General features: G+C 53.6%; 9 protein-coding genes across 9 annotated transcripts; 4 read left to right on the plus strand and 5 right to left on the minus strand.

Moving 5' to 3' along the window:
• Positions 1-716: 716 nt before the first annotated feature.
• On the minus strand, positions 717-1,966 carry CLAFUR5_11485 (Arsenical-resistance protein Acr3; the record flags this gene model as incomplete). Its single annotated transcript, XM_047910633.1, has 2 exons — positions 717-1,367; positions 1,427-1,966. 2 exons carry the CDS (start codon positions 1,964-1,966, stop codon positions 717-719), a joined length of 1,191 nt encoding a protein of 396 aa, XP_047765704.1.
• Positions 1,967-2,159: 193 nt separating this feature from the next.
• CLAFUR5_11486 (uncharacterized protein) lies at positions 2,160-2,708 on the minus strand (the record flags this gene model as incomplete). Its single annotated transcript, XM_047910634.1, has 1 exon — positions 2,160-2,708. The coding sequence occupies one exon, from the start codon at positions 2,706-2,708 to the stop codon at positions 2,160-2,162; it is 549 nt and encodes a 182-aa protein (XP_047765705.1).
• A 1,062-nt stretch (positions 2,709-3,770) lies between these two features.
• Positions 3,771-4,803, minus strand: CLAFUR5_11487 (uncharacterized protein; the record flags this gene model as incomplete). Its single annotated transcript, XM_047910635.1, has 3 exons — positions 3,771-4,517; positions 4,575-4,609; positions 4,674-4,803. 3 exons carry the CDS (start codon positions 4,801-4,803, stop codon positions 3,771-3,773), a joined length of 912 nt encoding a protein of 303 aa, XP_047765706.1.
• A 699-nt stretch (positions 4,804-5,502) lies between these two features.
• CLAFUR5_11488 (Major facilitator superfamily multidrug transporter mdrA) lies at positions 5,503-8,354 on the plus strand (the record flags this gene model as incomplete). Its single annotated transcript, XM_047910636.1, has 4 exons — positions 5,503-6,473; positions 6,739-6,752; positions 6,802-6,941; positions 6,999-8,354. 4 exons carry the CDS (start codon positions 5,503-5,505, stop codon positions 8,352-8,354), a joined length of 2,481 nt encoding a protein of 826 aa, XP_047765707.1.
• A 93-nt stretch (positions 8,355-8,447) lies between these two features.
• CLAFUR5_11489 (uncharacterized protein) lies at positions 8,448-10,160 on the minus strand (the record flags this gene model as incomplete). Its single annotated transcript, XM_047910637.1, has 3 exons — positions 8,448-8,934; positions 8,986-9,859; positions 9,914-10,160. The coding sequence occupies 3 exons, from the start codon at positions 10,158-10,160 to the stop codon at positions 8,448-8,450; spliced, it is 1,608 nt and encodes a 535-aa protein (XP_047765708.1).
• A 345-nt stretch (positions 10,161-10,505) lies between these two features.
• CLAFUR5_11490 (uncharacterized protein) lies at positions 10,506-10,913 on the plus strand (the record flags this gene model as incomplete). The annotated part of the gene is made up of 1 exon (XM_047910638.1): positions 10,506-10,913. The coding sequence occupies one exon, from the start codon at positions 10,506-10,508 to the stop codon at positions 10,911-10,913; it is 408 nt and encodes a 135-aa protein (XP_047765232.1).
• A 177-nt stretch (positions 10,914-11,090) lies between these two features.
• CLAFUR5_11491 (uncharacterized protein) lies at positions 11,091-12,321 on the plus strand (the record flags this gene model as incomplete). Its single annotated transcript, XM_047910639.1, has 3 exons — positions 11,091-11,143; positions 11,196-11,397; positions 11,449-12,321. The coding sequence occupies 3 exons, from the start codon at positions 11,091-11,093 to the stop codon at positions 12,319-12,321; spliced, it is 1,128 nt and encodes a 375-aa protein (XP_047765231.1).
• A 630-nt stretch (positions 12,322-12,951) lies between these two features.
• On the minus strand, positions 12,952-14,166 carry CLAFUR5_11492 (uncharacterized protein; the record flags this gene model as incomplete). The annotated part of the gene is made up of 3 exons (XM_047910640.1): positions 12,952-13,506; positions 13,656-13,889; positions 13,963-14,166. 3 exons carry the CDS (start codon positions 14,164-14,166, stop codon positions 12,952-12,954), a joined length of 993 nt encoding a protein of 330 aa, XP_047765230.1.
• Positions 14,167-14,653: 487 nt separating this feature from the next.
• CLAFUR5_11493 (Actin-depolymerizing factor gmf1) lies at positions 14,654-15,051 on the plus strand (the record flags this gene model as incomplete). The annotated part of the gene is made up of 2 exons (XM_047910641.1): positions 14,654-14,775; positions 14,871-15,051. 2 exons carry the CDS (start codon positions 14,654-14,656, stop codon positions 15,049-15,051), a joined length of 303 nt encoding a protein of 100 aa, XP_047765229.1.
• Between the last annotated feature and the right edge of the window lie 220 nt (positions 15,052-15,271).

Raw genomic sequence — 15,271 nt, forward strand, 5'->3', positions numbered from 1 at the left:
TCTCTCCGAAAGGATAAGCATCACAATGAAGAGACGGTCGACCTTGTTCCATTCTCCGACTACTAAAGCCTACTGCAAAGTCTTAAGAGTCTGTCAAACCTCTCACATGCCAACCCTTCACCCCTAATACCAACAAGGGTCACATCCCTCCGCATAATACAGCCGAACATACACATGCTCGACCCTACTCGGCAGCATACGGCATACCGAGTCTCTTTGTTCGCAACGTGGCCTTCCGAGTCGCGAGACGCGAGACACGAGACGCGAGAGCCGACAGCCATGCACAAAAGGCTCTCTTCCAGTACCAACCCTCTTCCTTTCCTTCCACAACAACAAAGGGACCTGGCCACAGCCACAGTCCCTACACTGAAATCAACAGGGGAGGGCGAACAGGCCCTCTCCTGTTTTGCGTTTGGTGGGAGGGATGTGAAAGTTGTTGGCAGGGTGCATCGCCGTGGTCGGGTTGTGGGCGGGACGTTCGTGCTTTCATTGATAGACTTCAGGGTTCATGGAGTGCTGTGCCTCCCTTTCCATAGTATACCCTCCTTATATGCTTACTTGCAGACATTTGATGATCTGCAAGTAGCCATAGATCGTCGACCACTGCGCAAGAACGACATAGCTTTAGCATATAGTCATTTTCGATGACAGAGAGAGGGCATTGGGGTAGACTCGCTGTGATTATGTCGAAGCTGCTGTATATCTGCCAAGAGATATCAATCATCCCAACACCACCTTCTCCCAATCCACTTGATTACATAAACCAACCCAACCAACACGGGCACCTCAACCAACGGCCCCACCATACTCGCCAACGCCTCATCACTATCCGCCCCAAACGTCGCCACCGCCACCGCAATCGCCAGCTCAACATTATTGCTCGCAGCCGTGAAACTCTGCGTCGCCGACAACCTATACCCAAACCCCATCCTCCTACACACGCACAGCGTCGCAAAGAAAATCACCGCAAAATAACACACCAGCGGCGCCGCTACTCTCACCACCGATACAGTTTGATGCACAACTTGCTTCCCCTGCGACGCGAAGAGGACGAGGATGGTGTAGAGGAGGCCGATCAGGGACCAGGGGGCGAGGTATTTGAGGAAGGTGGTGTCGTACCATTTGGCGTTTACGGCGCGGAGGGTGAAGCGCGTGAGGATTGCTGCGGCGAGGGGGACGCCTAGGAAGACTCCGACGCTGCGGGCGACGATGGAGTAGGAGACTGAGTTGCCGCCGCCGTGGCCGATGATTTTGACGAAGAGGATGGCGAGGGGGGCGTAGAGGACCATTTGGAGGATTGAGTTGACGGCTACGAGGATGGCGCAGTAGTCTTCGTCGCCGCCGGCGAGGTTGGTCCAGATGAGGACCTGGTGAAACGCTGTTAGCGAGGTTGTGGATGAAATTTGGAACAGGGGAGAGATCTTACCATAGCGATACACCGCGCCAACCCAACAAAGATAAGCCCATTCCTAAGCCCCGGCTCGTCAGGCAGGAACGCCCACGCCAGTCCAAGCATAACCAATGGCGCGACGATCCAGTTCACAACAATGCTGAAGCCTAGCCGGATCCAAATCTGTCGATGTGCGAAGACTTTGTGGAGCGTTTCGTACTTGACTTTGCATAGAATGGGATACATCATGACCAGCAGGCCCACAACGATGGGAATCGAGACGTCGACGAACTTTCCTCTTTGCAGAGCGGGACCGACATCTTCAACAAGGTTGCCGAGTAGAATACCGATGATGATGGCGAGGAGGATCCAGATGACGAGGAATCTGTCGAGCCAGCCGAGTCCTGCGTAGATTGAGGTTTTGGGAGGAGGGATGTCGGTGTTGCTTTGCTTCTCTGGGTCTTGGAGCTGTTGCGAGGTGAGGATCGCTGCTGCGGGAGTTGGCTTGTTCATTGTGAGGTCGAGGTGATGTGGGCATTCTGCATCATCTGTTGGGTAGTGCTCGTGAGCGGTCATATACCATCGGCAACAGCCCAGAATGTCAATGGAAGTCGCTGGTGCTCGAGCGTAGAGCCAATCATGTCTTGCTGGTGACAGCCTCTGGCCATGTGAAAGCCAGACATACCAGTGTAGTCAGCAGCCAATCAGAAAAGCCCAGTGACAAGACCCGAGTTCCAGAATATGCGATGCCATCCAATGTTGATGCCTTTCAATCATCTTCCGACACTTCATAGGTATTTTCTTCAAAGCTTGGTTGCAGTGCCAACTTGTTCAGATCATTGAGCGCATCCTCAACCAACGACGGTGGCGAGTGATGATTTTCGTCTTGTATGCGCACCAAGTCGCTTCCAGACACATCGTCGTAGTCAGGCAACTCGTCCTCGTCTGAATTGCTGCCATCGTCTGAAGTAGCCAAGTCCTCGTCGCCGTCGACCTCGACACTTTCGATCACGACCATGTCCTTGTCGTACTTCGGCCACTCCTCATGGCGTGGGCGTTCTTCGTGCTCAATGAGCGCAGCATCTTCGACGTGAAGGCTGCTTGTTTCAAAGTGTGCAGACTGTGGTAGTCTGTTTCCGCTGTCATGATTCGAGTGTACAGCCAAGTGCATGTGTTTCTGACTGTTGACCCGCTCCAGCATATCAAAATGGCCAAGCATTCTCCGTAAATCGCGATCCTTGCGCGCAATCTCATTCCTCAACTTGCTCTCCACCAAAACATGCATCCGATCTGTTGCAATAGTTGAATTGAACTGCATTGTGGCAAAGCAAAACGTCCCGAATGTGAATGCACAATGGCAGAGCGGGAGACGAGCACATACTGACCATATCATACATCTTGTGCTGTTACGCGTTCTTCACCAATACACTCGACGCCATGACGTGCTGGAGTCGTGGCGAGCACTACTTTATTCTGGGCGGCTTGCTGGCGGAAGGAGACATCTCCGGCGAATTGACTCGTCGGCGCCTTGCCGTTATCCTTGTTGCCGATCATGCCGGTTCGTGCCGAAGTTCTGATCGGGCGGTTCGGCAGCGCTAGTATCGCAGTCTCGAGAAGGGACAAAGTGCTTAAGCGGCTCAGGTGTCTGGACTGGAGGGACGACGGAGACAGCTCAACGAGGATCCACTCTGAGTGTTGTTGAATCTGTTAGTATCGCGGGAGCTGACCAGTTCGTAGGCAGGGGGACGTAGGGTGGACGGTGCAAAGTGGACGAAGAGATCTGTGTCTACAGGTGAATACTGTCGCTATGTGTAGTATCAGTCCCGGAATAGAGCTAATTGTCGATGTCGCTTATGCTGGAGATGGCGTCGCGGCAGAACCACGTCAGTAGTTGGATTTGTCATTCGATTGCAAGACGGGGCCGGGGTTAGGGTATGATGGCAGCTTCTGGAGGCCGGCGTGGCGTGGTTTCCCACAAATAGGTCAGGCGAGTTACGTCTCGAGCCAGTGGGCGGAACTGGCGCTATGCTCGGGCGTGTCCGATGTCCTGAAGCCAGACACCAACGCCATGCTACGGATATGAGATGCTGGCCCAAGACAGGGAGCATTGCGGCTACACTGAAGTTCAGGCTTCTGGATGGTGATTCTTGATCAGACCATAGCCCGAACAGCTGAAGCTCAGTTCAAGCCCTCCGTGCGGTCGTGCCGTGTCGTTTCCGCCCCGAGGATAGTTTGGCTTCGGGATCTGGCCCAATGATCAAAGCAGGTTATGGTTGCTCTGCTGAAGCGATCAGGAAATGCAGCAACGTTGCTGGTCGTGGCTATTGCGCCGCCGCGCGGATGGCCGTACATTGATAGGTGGTGGCGATGTCGTCTCCGGCTAGGAGGCACCGTTCCCTAATGCTGGATCTATGTTTGAATGAGATGCTCCATCGTTCGTGCTGCCACCCAGAGCGGGATCGAGAAATTGCGCGGGATCCGACGGAGGCGGCGGGTTGGCAGAAGCTCTCAGGTTCTGAAGACTGCTATTCCAGTCGACAAGCTGCATGAGCTGCTGAGTCGAGTTGCCTGAGTCTGATCGAATACCTGAGGCGCCCATGGAAGGTACAGAGTTTCCGCCGGACGATGCACTATAGGTCTGCAGGAATTGCATCATGGTTTGGTACTGCTCGTTCCACTGTTCAGGAGATCCTGACCAGCCAGGCGCAGGCTGAAGCTCGAAGGGCATTTCCGTAGGATTCGTTCGGCCATATGCTGGAGATCCCAGCATATTGTTGTTGGGCGCCGCGTTATCCAGGCGAGGCATTCGAGTAGTTGATGGATCTGGGGTCAATTGATACTCAGCAGGCCTCTTGGATGACCCAGACAGTCCCTCGTCAAAAGATTCGGGTGCAAACTTTTCCAGAAGCTGTGAGATCTCGAAAGAGTCTGGACTCCGCTCTACGCCTTCCTCATAGCGCGCGATCGTGGAGGCCATCCTTTGGACAGCGGTACAAAGTCGCCTTTGCTGACTGCGCAAGACAGCGACTTGACTGGCAGAAACTTGTGTTTCCCGCTGAACAGGTCTCGAGTAAGCGCAGATAACACCCTTTTGCTGGCATTTGGCGCATGGTCGCTGGCCGTTGCACTGTGCGCAAAGGGTGTCAGTCCAATGCACGGCGCATAATCGCGCGAAGGAAACTACCTTTATCTTCTTCGAGCGGCAAGAGTCGCACGCAGCTATAGACGCTCCATATCAGTCAAGTTCACGTGGCATATATGTATGGACGTGGTCGAGTGTTACCTGCTGCTCGGGTCGGTCCTCTTTCGTCGCCATTTTCGGGCGCGGGCGGCGTGACCGCCTGCGGTTCTTGACGTGGTGGCGCCGTGGTTGCTGGTCTGATGACTTTTTTCTTGGGGGCGATGATGAACATGTCGCGTGTTGAATAAATCTAGGCTGTTATGCCATGCTGGATGAAGTTCGTGTCAGAGAAATCGCGTTGTTGACGTGTAATGTCCCTGCAACAGACCCCATTTTCGAGCTTACCAGAAGCGGCACTGAGCAGGGTCTGAGTCTTGCGCAGCGGATGGCTTCGATGTTTCACCTTCGGAAGGAAGAAATGTATACCAAACGTGCCAAAGAGACGATCTGCCGGCTGACACAGGCAGATTCATCAACTATCAATCAACATTAACGAACTCTGGGTACCATATTCTCATTATGCGGCACACTGCACTGGATCATGTCGAGGTAAGAGACTGTGTACTGAGCTTCTACGAGTGAGATATGTGCATTCGGAGAGCGAAGAGGCTGTTGCGGCAGAGCATCACAGAGGCTGGAGCAGAAAGCATGAGCAACGACCGTGACTTGCAAGAAAAGATACCATCACAGGCGGACGCCTCATCTATCGCAGCATGACAGCGTTCTTCGTCTTCTTGACAGCCTCGACATGACTTGCCTCTCGTGCTGGACAAGACCTGAACAGCCGACATGTCTGTCGTCGAGGGTGAGCCCGGAAGTCGCCCCCGAAATAGAAGTAGCACCCTGGCCGTGACCAGCACCCCAGCACTTGGTGAACAAGTCGTTTGTCCTCCGAGAGCGATGTTCTTGATGGGAACAGACCCGCACTGGAATGTCAGCTCCCGTCGCCTGGCAGCCCATCCACCTAGGACTTCGCCAACTACTCGACCCAGAATATGTAGCATATCACGAGCGATATCTGCAATTTGTCCGGCCGGATGAAACGAAACTTTGGGATGGTTCGGCCCGAAGAGTTCCTTCCTTCGCCATCCATGGATCGATACCGGTCAGCGTGGGAAGTGTCCGAGACATCCACCTGCCGCATTGTCAGCTCCGAGTCTTCGTTCCCGTTCCTCAAACAGTAGAGGTGAGACATCCAGCGCTGCTGTGGTTTCACGGCGGCGGGTGGATAGCTGGTGGGCTGGACAGCGAGAATGACTTCTGTGCATACGTCTGCCAGACTGCACAGTGCGTGGTGGTTACAGTCGCATATCGTCTAGCTCCAGAACACCCGTACCCAGCGGCAGCAGAAGATGCAGTCGAAGCTCTGACGTGGCTGATCAAGGAAGCCACTAAACCCGCAGCCTTCAACATCGACATCGACCGTATCGCCATCGGCGGCCATGGTGCAGGAGGCAATCTGGCAGCGATCCTGATCATGGAAGCGGCTTGTCTGTATCCATCTTTCAAACCTCGATTTCAGCTTCTCATATTGCCCATCATCGATGATCAAGCCATTCCAGGCAACGGCTGGATCAACATCCACTCTCCATGGTCAACTCCATCTCGAGCTCTCTGGCAACGAAGCATGTACCTTCCTCGAGGCGTTGGCAGAGAATCTGCACGAGAGGACTGGCAGACTTCACCCAATCTGGCGCCGAAGAAGCTACTGGCAAAGAATCCTGCGACCTGGATCGCAGTGGCGGAGTATGATCTATTCGCGACTGAGGCGCTGAGCTATGCCCATCAGCTCCGACAGACCAATATCCAAGCTGATGTGAAGATCTATGAGGGCAGTACGCATCTTCTGCTGGACCTCCATGGTGTCTTGTCCAAAGGCCGACAGATGATGTGGGATGCGGCGTATGTGCTCAATAGAGCACTGCGACCTCAGCACTATGCTCTTTGGCCATCTCCCCAGGGATCAAATGGATCGACATCATGAGATGATGAAAAGAAGCTATCTCGATGGCACTGTTGATGTCTGCTTCCAGGAAGAAGTGTGGTCGCCTCCCACAAACCATCTGCGGCAGAGCGGCACGGAAAACGATGTTAAGCTTTCACTAAGGATGTACCTCGTGGCGAGGAGTACCTCGGGATGCTACTACACCACTGACACTTCGTCAAGTCGTCCCAGGATAGGTGCCATGCTCATGTTGAAGTCAACTTGCAATGTCTGATGCTGCCGAAGAGGCCAGCAAAGACAGCATCTCCCTAGCAGATCGCCATGTCACATCACCATCCCATCAAGACCCATCGCAGGAGACGCCCAACTATGATATCATCGCCTTCGAAGAGGGCGATAAATACAATCCCTACAACTGGAGCAACGTCAGTCAAACTCCTCACGCAATCCAAATCAATCTCACAAACTGACCCCAACCCCAGTCCAAAAAGCTCAGCATCATAGCCCTAGGCTCCTTCGTGGTCCTCAATACCACCTTCGCCAGCTCCCTCCCCAGCGGCGGCCGGCAACAACTGCAGCAACACTTCCACATCACAATCGAAGAACAACTCGTCCTCCCCAACTCCGTCTATCTCATCGGATACGTCCTGGGTCCCTTCCTCTTCGCCCCACTCAGCGAGAACTATGGCCGTCGATACATTGTTGTCGGTACCTTCATCTGCTATGCTATCTTCATGATGGCAACGGCCCTTTCGCCGAATTGGGCAGCGTTCAACGTATTCCGATTGATGACGGGCATATTTGGATCGACGCCGATCAGTGTGACGGGTGGATTGTTCTCAGATGTGCTTGGAAGTCCGCTCTGGAGAGGAAGAAGCGTGGCGTGGTTCATGGCCGTTGCAGCGTTTGGACCGAATACGGCGCCTATTGCTGCGGGTTACCTGTCGGGGTACGGATGGGAACGGCCGTTCTGCTTCGCCCTGATTCTAGCTGGCATCACCATCGTGCCCCTACTATTCTTACCCGAAACATTCGGACCTGCAATCCTAATGACGAAAGCGAAGAAGCTGCGAAAGCAGAACCCAGGCAAGGAGATCTATGCCCCTCTGGAACTCAAAGAGACAGGCCTCAAGCAACTCATCATAACAACCCTCGGACGACCCTTACGCATGCTACTCACAGAACCCATCGTCACCGCCTGTTGCCTCTGGCTCTCCATCATCTACGCCATCAATTTCATGTTCTTCCAAGCTTTCGCACAGATCTTCCCGCCTATCTACGGCTTCTCGCCTGGTCAGACGGGTCTTGCATTTCTCGGCATATCAGTTGGATGCTTGCTGTCGTTACCACTCTGCTTCTGGTGGGATCACATTCTACGAAAAGCTAAAGCCAGCAACAAACCCTGGTCATCCAGGGAGGAGTATCAAAGACTTCCCCTCGCCATCATAGGAGGTCCGCTCTTCACGATTAGTATGTTCTGGATAGGCTGGAGCGCGAGATCAAGCGTGCACTGGGTTGTGCCGATACTTGGTGGGATTCCGCTGGGATCAGGCTTCGTGCTCATCTTCGTGGCTCTCGCAAACTATCTCGTGGACTCTTACAAAATCTATTCTGCAAGTGCCCTGGGTGCCACCAGTATCGCTCGGAGTACATTCGGCGTGGTGTTACCTTTTGCCACAAAGTCCATGTACGACACATTGGGTGTACCTTGGGCTTGCAGCTTGCTTGGCTTCTTCAGTCTGGCTATGTGTCTCATACCTTTCGTGTTCATTCGCTACGGGCCTAGGTTGAGAGACAGCAGTCCAATGTGCCAAGAGCTTGCGAGGATGCACAAATGAAGAGACAATTCAAAAGGGGTTAAGCTCTTCTGAGCACCGCGAAGTAGCACAGCGGGTATGATGCAGATCTTGACCGCTCAGCTATCGCGGCATCTATACTCTCAGACGGAAGCCTGCACTCACACGCCTTGCCCGTTCTTGCGATTGTCGCCTTCTGCCCGCGAAGAAAGTGACCAAAGCCAGCGCCAAGACGAAGACAAACAGCAAGATCGCCCAAACGAAATTTGCTCCAGTCACATGGTAGAAGCTTGGCCAGAAACTCCAGAAGACCGCCCATGCCGCATACACCAGGGCAATAATATTGATTGTCAGTCCAGCACGGCCTAGTGACCACTTCGCAGCCGGTAGCTGGACATGGTTCAAGCGCTGCATGATCAGGCATATGAGTGAGGTCATGTAGGTGGCCATGAGACACACAATACACAGGCTGACCATGGTGCGCAAAGCAGTCTGGCTGAAGAGCGTTAGGACCGTGATCACTGTTGTGAAGAATGTCGTGGAGAGGATAGCATTGAGTGGGACTTTGAGCTTCTGATGGACACGAGAAAGCATGCTGGAGTAGAAGAGTCCTTTATCCCGGCTGTGAAGATGTCAGCAGTGCCCAGTACAGGACTATGATCTGAAGACATACCCGAAAGCGTAAAGCTGTCGCGACGTCGAAACCATTGTGGAGGTTGCCACCATGATCAGCAGGCAAAGGATGACGACCGAGAAGCCAGTTGTGGCCGCCACGTTCTTGAAAGCATTGCTCAAGACCGAGACGAAAGGCGGTACTGTCCCGCGCAGGATCTCCTCCACGTCGCCAACGTTGAAAACATAAGTGACCAGCATGATCAATGTAATGGGAACATTGATCAAAAAGCTTCGAAGCATCGTCTGCGGCACAAGCAATTCTGGGTTATCGATCTCCTCAGCAATGTATGTCACCGCGTCCGATCCAAGGACAACGAACATTGCACTGGATTGTCCGACCAGTGTTGATAGCCCGACATTTGGCCAGTCGCCTTTGTGGTCCTGGAAATTGAGAAAGACGGCCCGAGCGCTCTTCTTCGGCACCAAGATCCAGAGCGAGACCACAATCGGAACCAGCGCAAAGACGTGACACAGGGCGAAGAACCCTTCAGCAATTGAGATGTGGCCTGCGGCGAAGGCGTTGAATGCGGATACAAAGATGGCCGTGGCTATAGTTAAGAGTCCGCGCTGCCAGAATGTGCCATGGAAGTCGTCGTGGTTGAGCTCCGCCATGGCCAAGATCAGTCCGGCGATGACATAGCAGAGCGCACTGAATCTCGCCTGCCAGCCGATCGAGCACAGCCATCCAGCGCAGTAGGACAAGATCTCTTTGTACCGGCGTGGAGCGAAGGCGTGGACCCAGTTGTATTGACCGCCGGCGGCGGGCACCATCGAGGACATCTCAGCAAGAGATAGAATGATGAAAAGCTGGCCGATGTAGCATATGATCATGGACCAGAACAGGCCAGGAAGACCACCGTTCTGCAGTGCTGCTGTGTTCAGAGTCAGGAACACTTCCTAGGTGCCCATGACGAGCGTCGTGAAACCGATTGTGCTGAGGTAGCGGAAGTCATGTTGGATTTCCTGCTTTCTTCCCGTCGGTGCCCTCGAAGAGTTGATATTGTCCCTCGATCCTCCGCCGAATGTTTGGCGGCGCTTGGAGAGCTGGAATTCGTAGTCGGAAGTGCGCGCTGTTTCGTCGACGAAGGGTGTCGAAGGTAGGTTGTACTCCAATTGCTTCTCCGGATCTGCGTGGCCAAAGTGAGGGATGAGATCCGGAGTTGTCGACGGCATTGCAGGTAAGGATAGGGGAAGTTGATGTGTGTAGTGGTGGTGGAAGCGTCGAAGATGGAATACACATGTATGTTACATGTATTTGTTGTCGTCGGTGATCGCAACTGCTGGGAGTAGCTCCTGCTCCTGCCCTTATCCTCACGTGGCAAGCACGCGGCTGCCTGAGACGGACCCGCTCGGCACGAACGACCATCAACTTGCCGACTTCAGCAAGACCTCAACAACTCGAATCTTCTACACTGGCGACATGTACCTGCAATGACACGACTTCACCAGGAGCGTCCCTGGTCAGCGGCGTATTCCTAGCCCCATCGACACCGCTGGCCATGCCGCCGGTCTGTCCCGATGCCTGACATCTTCTACCTTCCCGGAGGCTCGACTTATATCGCCATCACCGCCCTGATAGCTATCCTGTGGACAACTCTGGTATTCCTGGTACGCGTCTTCCTCCGTCAGCGTGTCAACGGACCGTTTGGCTGGGACGATGCGGCTTGTGGCGCCGCGACATTCCTGGGACTTGTACATTCCGCATTGGTTCTAGGAGCAGCACACTATAGCTTAGGATGGCCACTCGAGACCGTGACAGCTCAGGACTTCAATAAATGCCTCATTTTGATGTACGCCTACAGCTTGATATACATCCTGGCACTTGCCTTCACCATGATCTCGGTGGCACTTCTGATGCAACGCATCACCATGGACAAGAAAGTCATCAGGTGCACCCACGGCCTCATAGCAGCGACCGTACTCTAGGCGATAGCTTGCATCGCTGTCTTGGCCTTTAGGTGCAAGCTTCCGACGCCGTGGCGCACTAATCAGACGGACCAGTGTTGGAGTGCCTGGCGCGTCTGGCTCGGAAGTACGATCGTCAATGGTCTGATTGAGTTGTGCCTCCTGAAAGTGGCCATATTCCTGGTTTGGAACGTGAGCATGCCCAGAAAGGCCAAGATCAAGGTGCTGATCGCGTTCGCGGTCAGATTATTGTGAGTGGACGAAGATCTTCTTCTCAAGACTTGACACTGACCTTCCATATAGTGTACTTCCACCAACCTTTGCACGACTGAGGGACATCTATATTGCTATAAATGGGAACGACTACACTTACGACCGCGTCGATGCCACCGTCATGTCATCAATCACTCTGCATATCGGCATCATACTTGCCACAATCCCTTGCGCGAAGCCGTTCTTTTCTGTCATCGAGGCGGGAATCTACAGGTCACCGCTCGACGCAAATGTGAGGAGTCCCCATTCGAACAGCCGAGTGAGCATCCACCACAGCAGCTAGCCGAACGATCGATGGAGGCGGCCGCACCCCAGCGAATACCCCAGAAAGGACTCCAAGAGGACCATCACGGCCAGCATGGCTCGCACGAATACGAGCACCACCGCCAGCACCAGTGAGCAGACCCATCACTTGGAACCATCGCGAGACATGGGCCAAACCCTTCAAAAGGCGACCAGACCAGTTGGAACCCAACCCAGCATTGAAAAGGCAACACTCCAAAATGAACCCCCTGGGCTGGAGCCGTCGAGTCACTTTCGCACACAAACCTTCGATCTCCACAGAAATTCCACTTCGAACATGGGCATCCAAACAGAATCATCAAGCAGATCATCCCAACGCACGAGTGTCCGTGCCCGTCGCCCACCATCCAGCAAACACACATCCCTATCACGACTCTCTCGCGCCGCACTTGCGACACGCCTCAGATCCGGCAACTCATCAACCTACACCGACGCCCCCGAAACACCCTCATCCTCCTCCTACCGCCGACGCGAGAGCTCCACAGACTTCTGGCTAGCTTTATCCAACGAAGACGGCCAGACCGTCACGACAGTCCGCCACGATCCTGCCGACGCCGAGGCACGAGCTCAGAGGCGAAAGTTGGAGAGGCCTGATGTGCTGCAGCAAACGCACTCGTTTCGGATTACGCCAGAGTCGGAAAGGGAAGAGGAAGATTCCATGACGGTGGCGGATCAGGCGAGGAAGAGGAGGGAGGAGGCTGAGGATCTGCGAAGGAGGGGAAAGTTTGGGATTGAGCAGACGCAGAGCTTTCATGTTAGTTATGATGCTATGCCGGCGAATCGGGGGTGTTGTGGGACGCATGTGGGTAGTGATGGGAGTAGGGATAGGGCGAGGATTGAGATGGTTGAGTAGATTGTATGTAAGCTGGCGTATCCTAGTGGTGCAGTGTAAGTCAACATTCCCCTTCAGTTCCGGTATTGATGCGATGGTGACAGTCTAATCATCCATCAGAGCTGTGTTGAACTCACACGCTGAAGCACGCAGGACGTAAGGTGGCTCCTCATCGACTACCGCGGTTCTGAAGACCTTTCGCCGACTTTACGAGAATGGATGGTTGTGATCACATGCCAGCCCTACACAAGGTTGATATAACGGTAGCAATTTTCTTCCCTCGACAACTGCCAGTGCTCGAATGGCGCAATGGTGTGACGCTACTCCACCATGGACGTTGGCCAGCTCAGTAATCCCTCTACCAAGTGCAATCACAACGATACTTGTGGGAAGCGTGAAAGTGCGCTGGCGGCGATTCGAGTCCTGGTGGTTGTCGCTTTTTGCATGTTCCAGACTTTAGCAGAACTTTACTTTTCGTCTTTGATTTTCTGAAGCCCTGTTCCTTTACCATATCGGACATGAAAAACAGAGTCTCTAGCTGCATTTGTTCAACCTCGAAATCGTCTATGAATTCCAAGCAGGGAAGCATTTGTTGTATGTACACTCCACTGCACAATACATTCAACGCCCCGTCCCACCTCTTCCTCCTTTCTACGAGTCCTTATCACTGCCACCCGTATCATCCTCCCCCTCAACCTCAATCCTATTCCCCTTAACATTCTCCGCCACCTCCGCGACCAAACTCTCCATAAACTCCCTATCCTTCCCCACCAACGTCACCGTATTCCTACTCTTTCCCCACCTCGGATAACTCCCAACCTTGACACCCTTCGGCTCCACCTTCGCCGCAAGCTCCGTCAAATACTCTGCCACCTCACTCTCCGCCAACGGCGTGCTGAATAGAATCCTGTGCACCCCCTTGCCTTCTGGATCGACCAAACGAGGGAGTAAGGAGGGTTTCAGGCCTGTGAGCATTTTCTCGAAGAGACGGGGGATGCCGGGCAGGATGTGGATGTTGGTGTTGACGACGGAGATGGGGACCCAGAGGTCGTCGGCGACGAAGAGGACTTGTTGGTCGTCGGGGAGGTCTTTGTTGTAGGGGAGTTGGATCATTCGTAGCTTTGCTCTCTTTGCGGGACTGTCGACGTCCCAGGAGAAGTTGGGGTTGCGATCGGGTCTGCTGAGCTTCTTCATCTTCTCATATGCCTACAAACAGATGGGTGTTAGCCATACTCGAGAACCACGTAGCAGTGTCTGACTATGGTGCACGTGAAGCGCATCGTCCAGCGCATGTCTCGCGCGGTCTACCATAGTCTAAACCACTGCTCGATGCCTGACACCCTTCAAACGCTTACCACCTCATGCAGTACTAATGGCAGATCAAATGCCTTAGCAATGGACTGGTACGTTATATCATCATGCGTCGGTCCAATGCCTCCAGACGTCACAACAAGATCGTAGTTCTTCGACATGCGACGCGTAGCCTCAATGATCTCGCCCTCATCATCGGCAATAACTTCAACACGTTTGAGGGCGATGCCCAGATTGAAGCAGAATTTCGCGAACCAGGCGCTGTTCCTATCGACGGTCTAGAAGTTGTACCACTGCTTAGCTCTTCAGTTTGCTGAATGTCTGTGGTATTGGGGAGGTCTTCGATCATACCTTTCCACCAAGAACTTCATCTCCTATAATGAGGCATCCGGCGGTGTGGATCATCTTCTTGCTGTTGTCGGCGGCGGCCATGGTGAATCGTGGTGTTGATGATGTCAGGATGGAGGGAGTGTGTGATGAGGCGGCGCCGGAGTGGAGGTAGTTGGGGAGGGGACGAGATAGGTGTCTCGAGAGTTGGTTGAGGCGTGAGAACATTGGAGGTGAAGGTGGTGCTGTGGAGGGTTATCGCATGGCCTGAGATGCCGTGATGGAGGGAGCTACAGGGATCTTCGAGACTGATGTCGTCGATCGGGGCGGGCTTTGGTGGGGTTCAGCATCGAGACATCTTGAACCCGGATACTGTACAGCCTCATCATCCCACCTCGACATCCACGCAAGGATACGCACTCTTGTATTCGGCAGGTACAGATCAATTGTCCAGTCCCATTCACCCTCCTCGAGAAACATTCACAATGGTATACCCTCCCCCTCTCACATCACAACTCCCACTCACCCTCTCCAGTCATCCGAATCACGCCTCTACACCTTCTCAACCGAGACAAAAGAGAAGCTAAGAAAGTTCCGTCTTGGAACCTCTCGCGCAAAGGATCCTCAAGCAGTCATATGTGAGTTGCGGTTCACCATTCGGCCCCGCCAGCAGCCACTCTGACGTTGTATAGAAGACCTGATCGACAAGAAGAACATGGAAATCAAGCCCGAAGACAACCAAGTCTACACCAACATCCAAGAACTCGCCGATGAGCTCCCCGATAACACGCCTCGCTACATCCTGCTATCATATCCCTTGACTATGCCATCTGGGAGGTAAGAATGGCTGGCACATCTCAGCTACCAGAACCCATAGCCTGTCGCAAGGCAGAAGGAATGGAAGCAGTCACTGACATCTTTGCGCAATCTAGGCTCTCAGTCCCCTACGTAATGATCAACTACCTCCCCTCCACCAGCAACTCCGAGAACCGCATGCTCTACGCCGGAGCGAAAGAGTTGATGAAGAACACCGCCGAGGCGGGACGGATAATTGAGATTGATAATGCGGAGGATCTGGAGGGGATTGAGGAGATTTTGAAGGGGGAGGATTAAGACCTGATCAAAGAGAGTAAATGAGGCAATCTCGGCGAGCGGATGATACTGGGGGAGAGACAATGGGTGGGTATGTGTGTCTGATGAATCAGAGAGGTACCATGTACGTACAGGAGCATACGGCTCCTCATAAGTTACTACTAGCAAAGGAGACCGGATGCGGTGAGGTATGTAGAGCCCATTGTCCAACAGTGTCGGTGTGTACTTTGGCGTGGAGCTT

The sequence above is a fragment of the Fulvia fulva genome, chromosome 8 (assembly GCF_020509005.1).
Source record: "Fulvia fulva chromosome 8, complete sequence".
Classification (NCBI taxonomy): Eukaryota; Fungi; Ascomycota; class Dothideomycetes; order Mycosphaerellales; family Mycosphaerellaceae; genus Fulvia; species Fulvia fulva.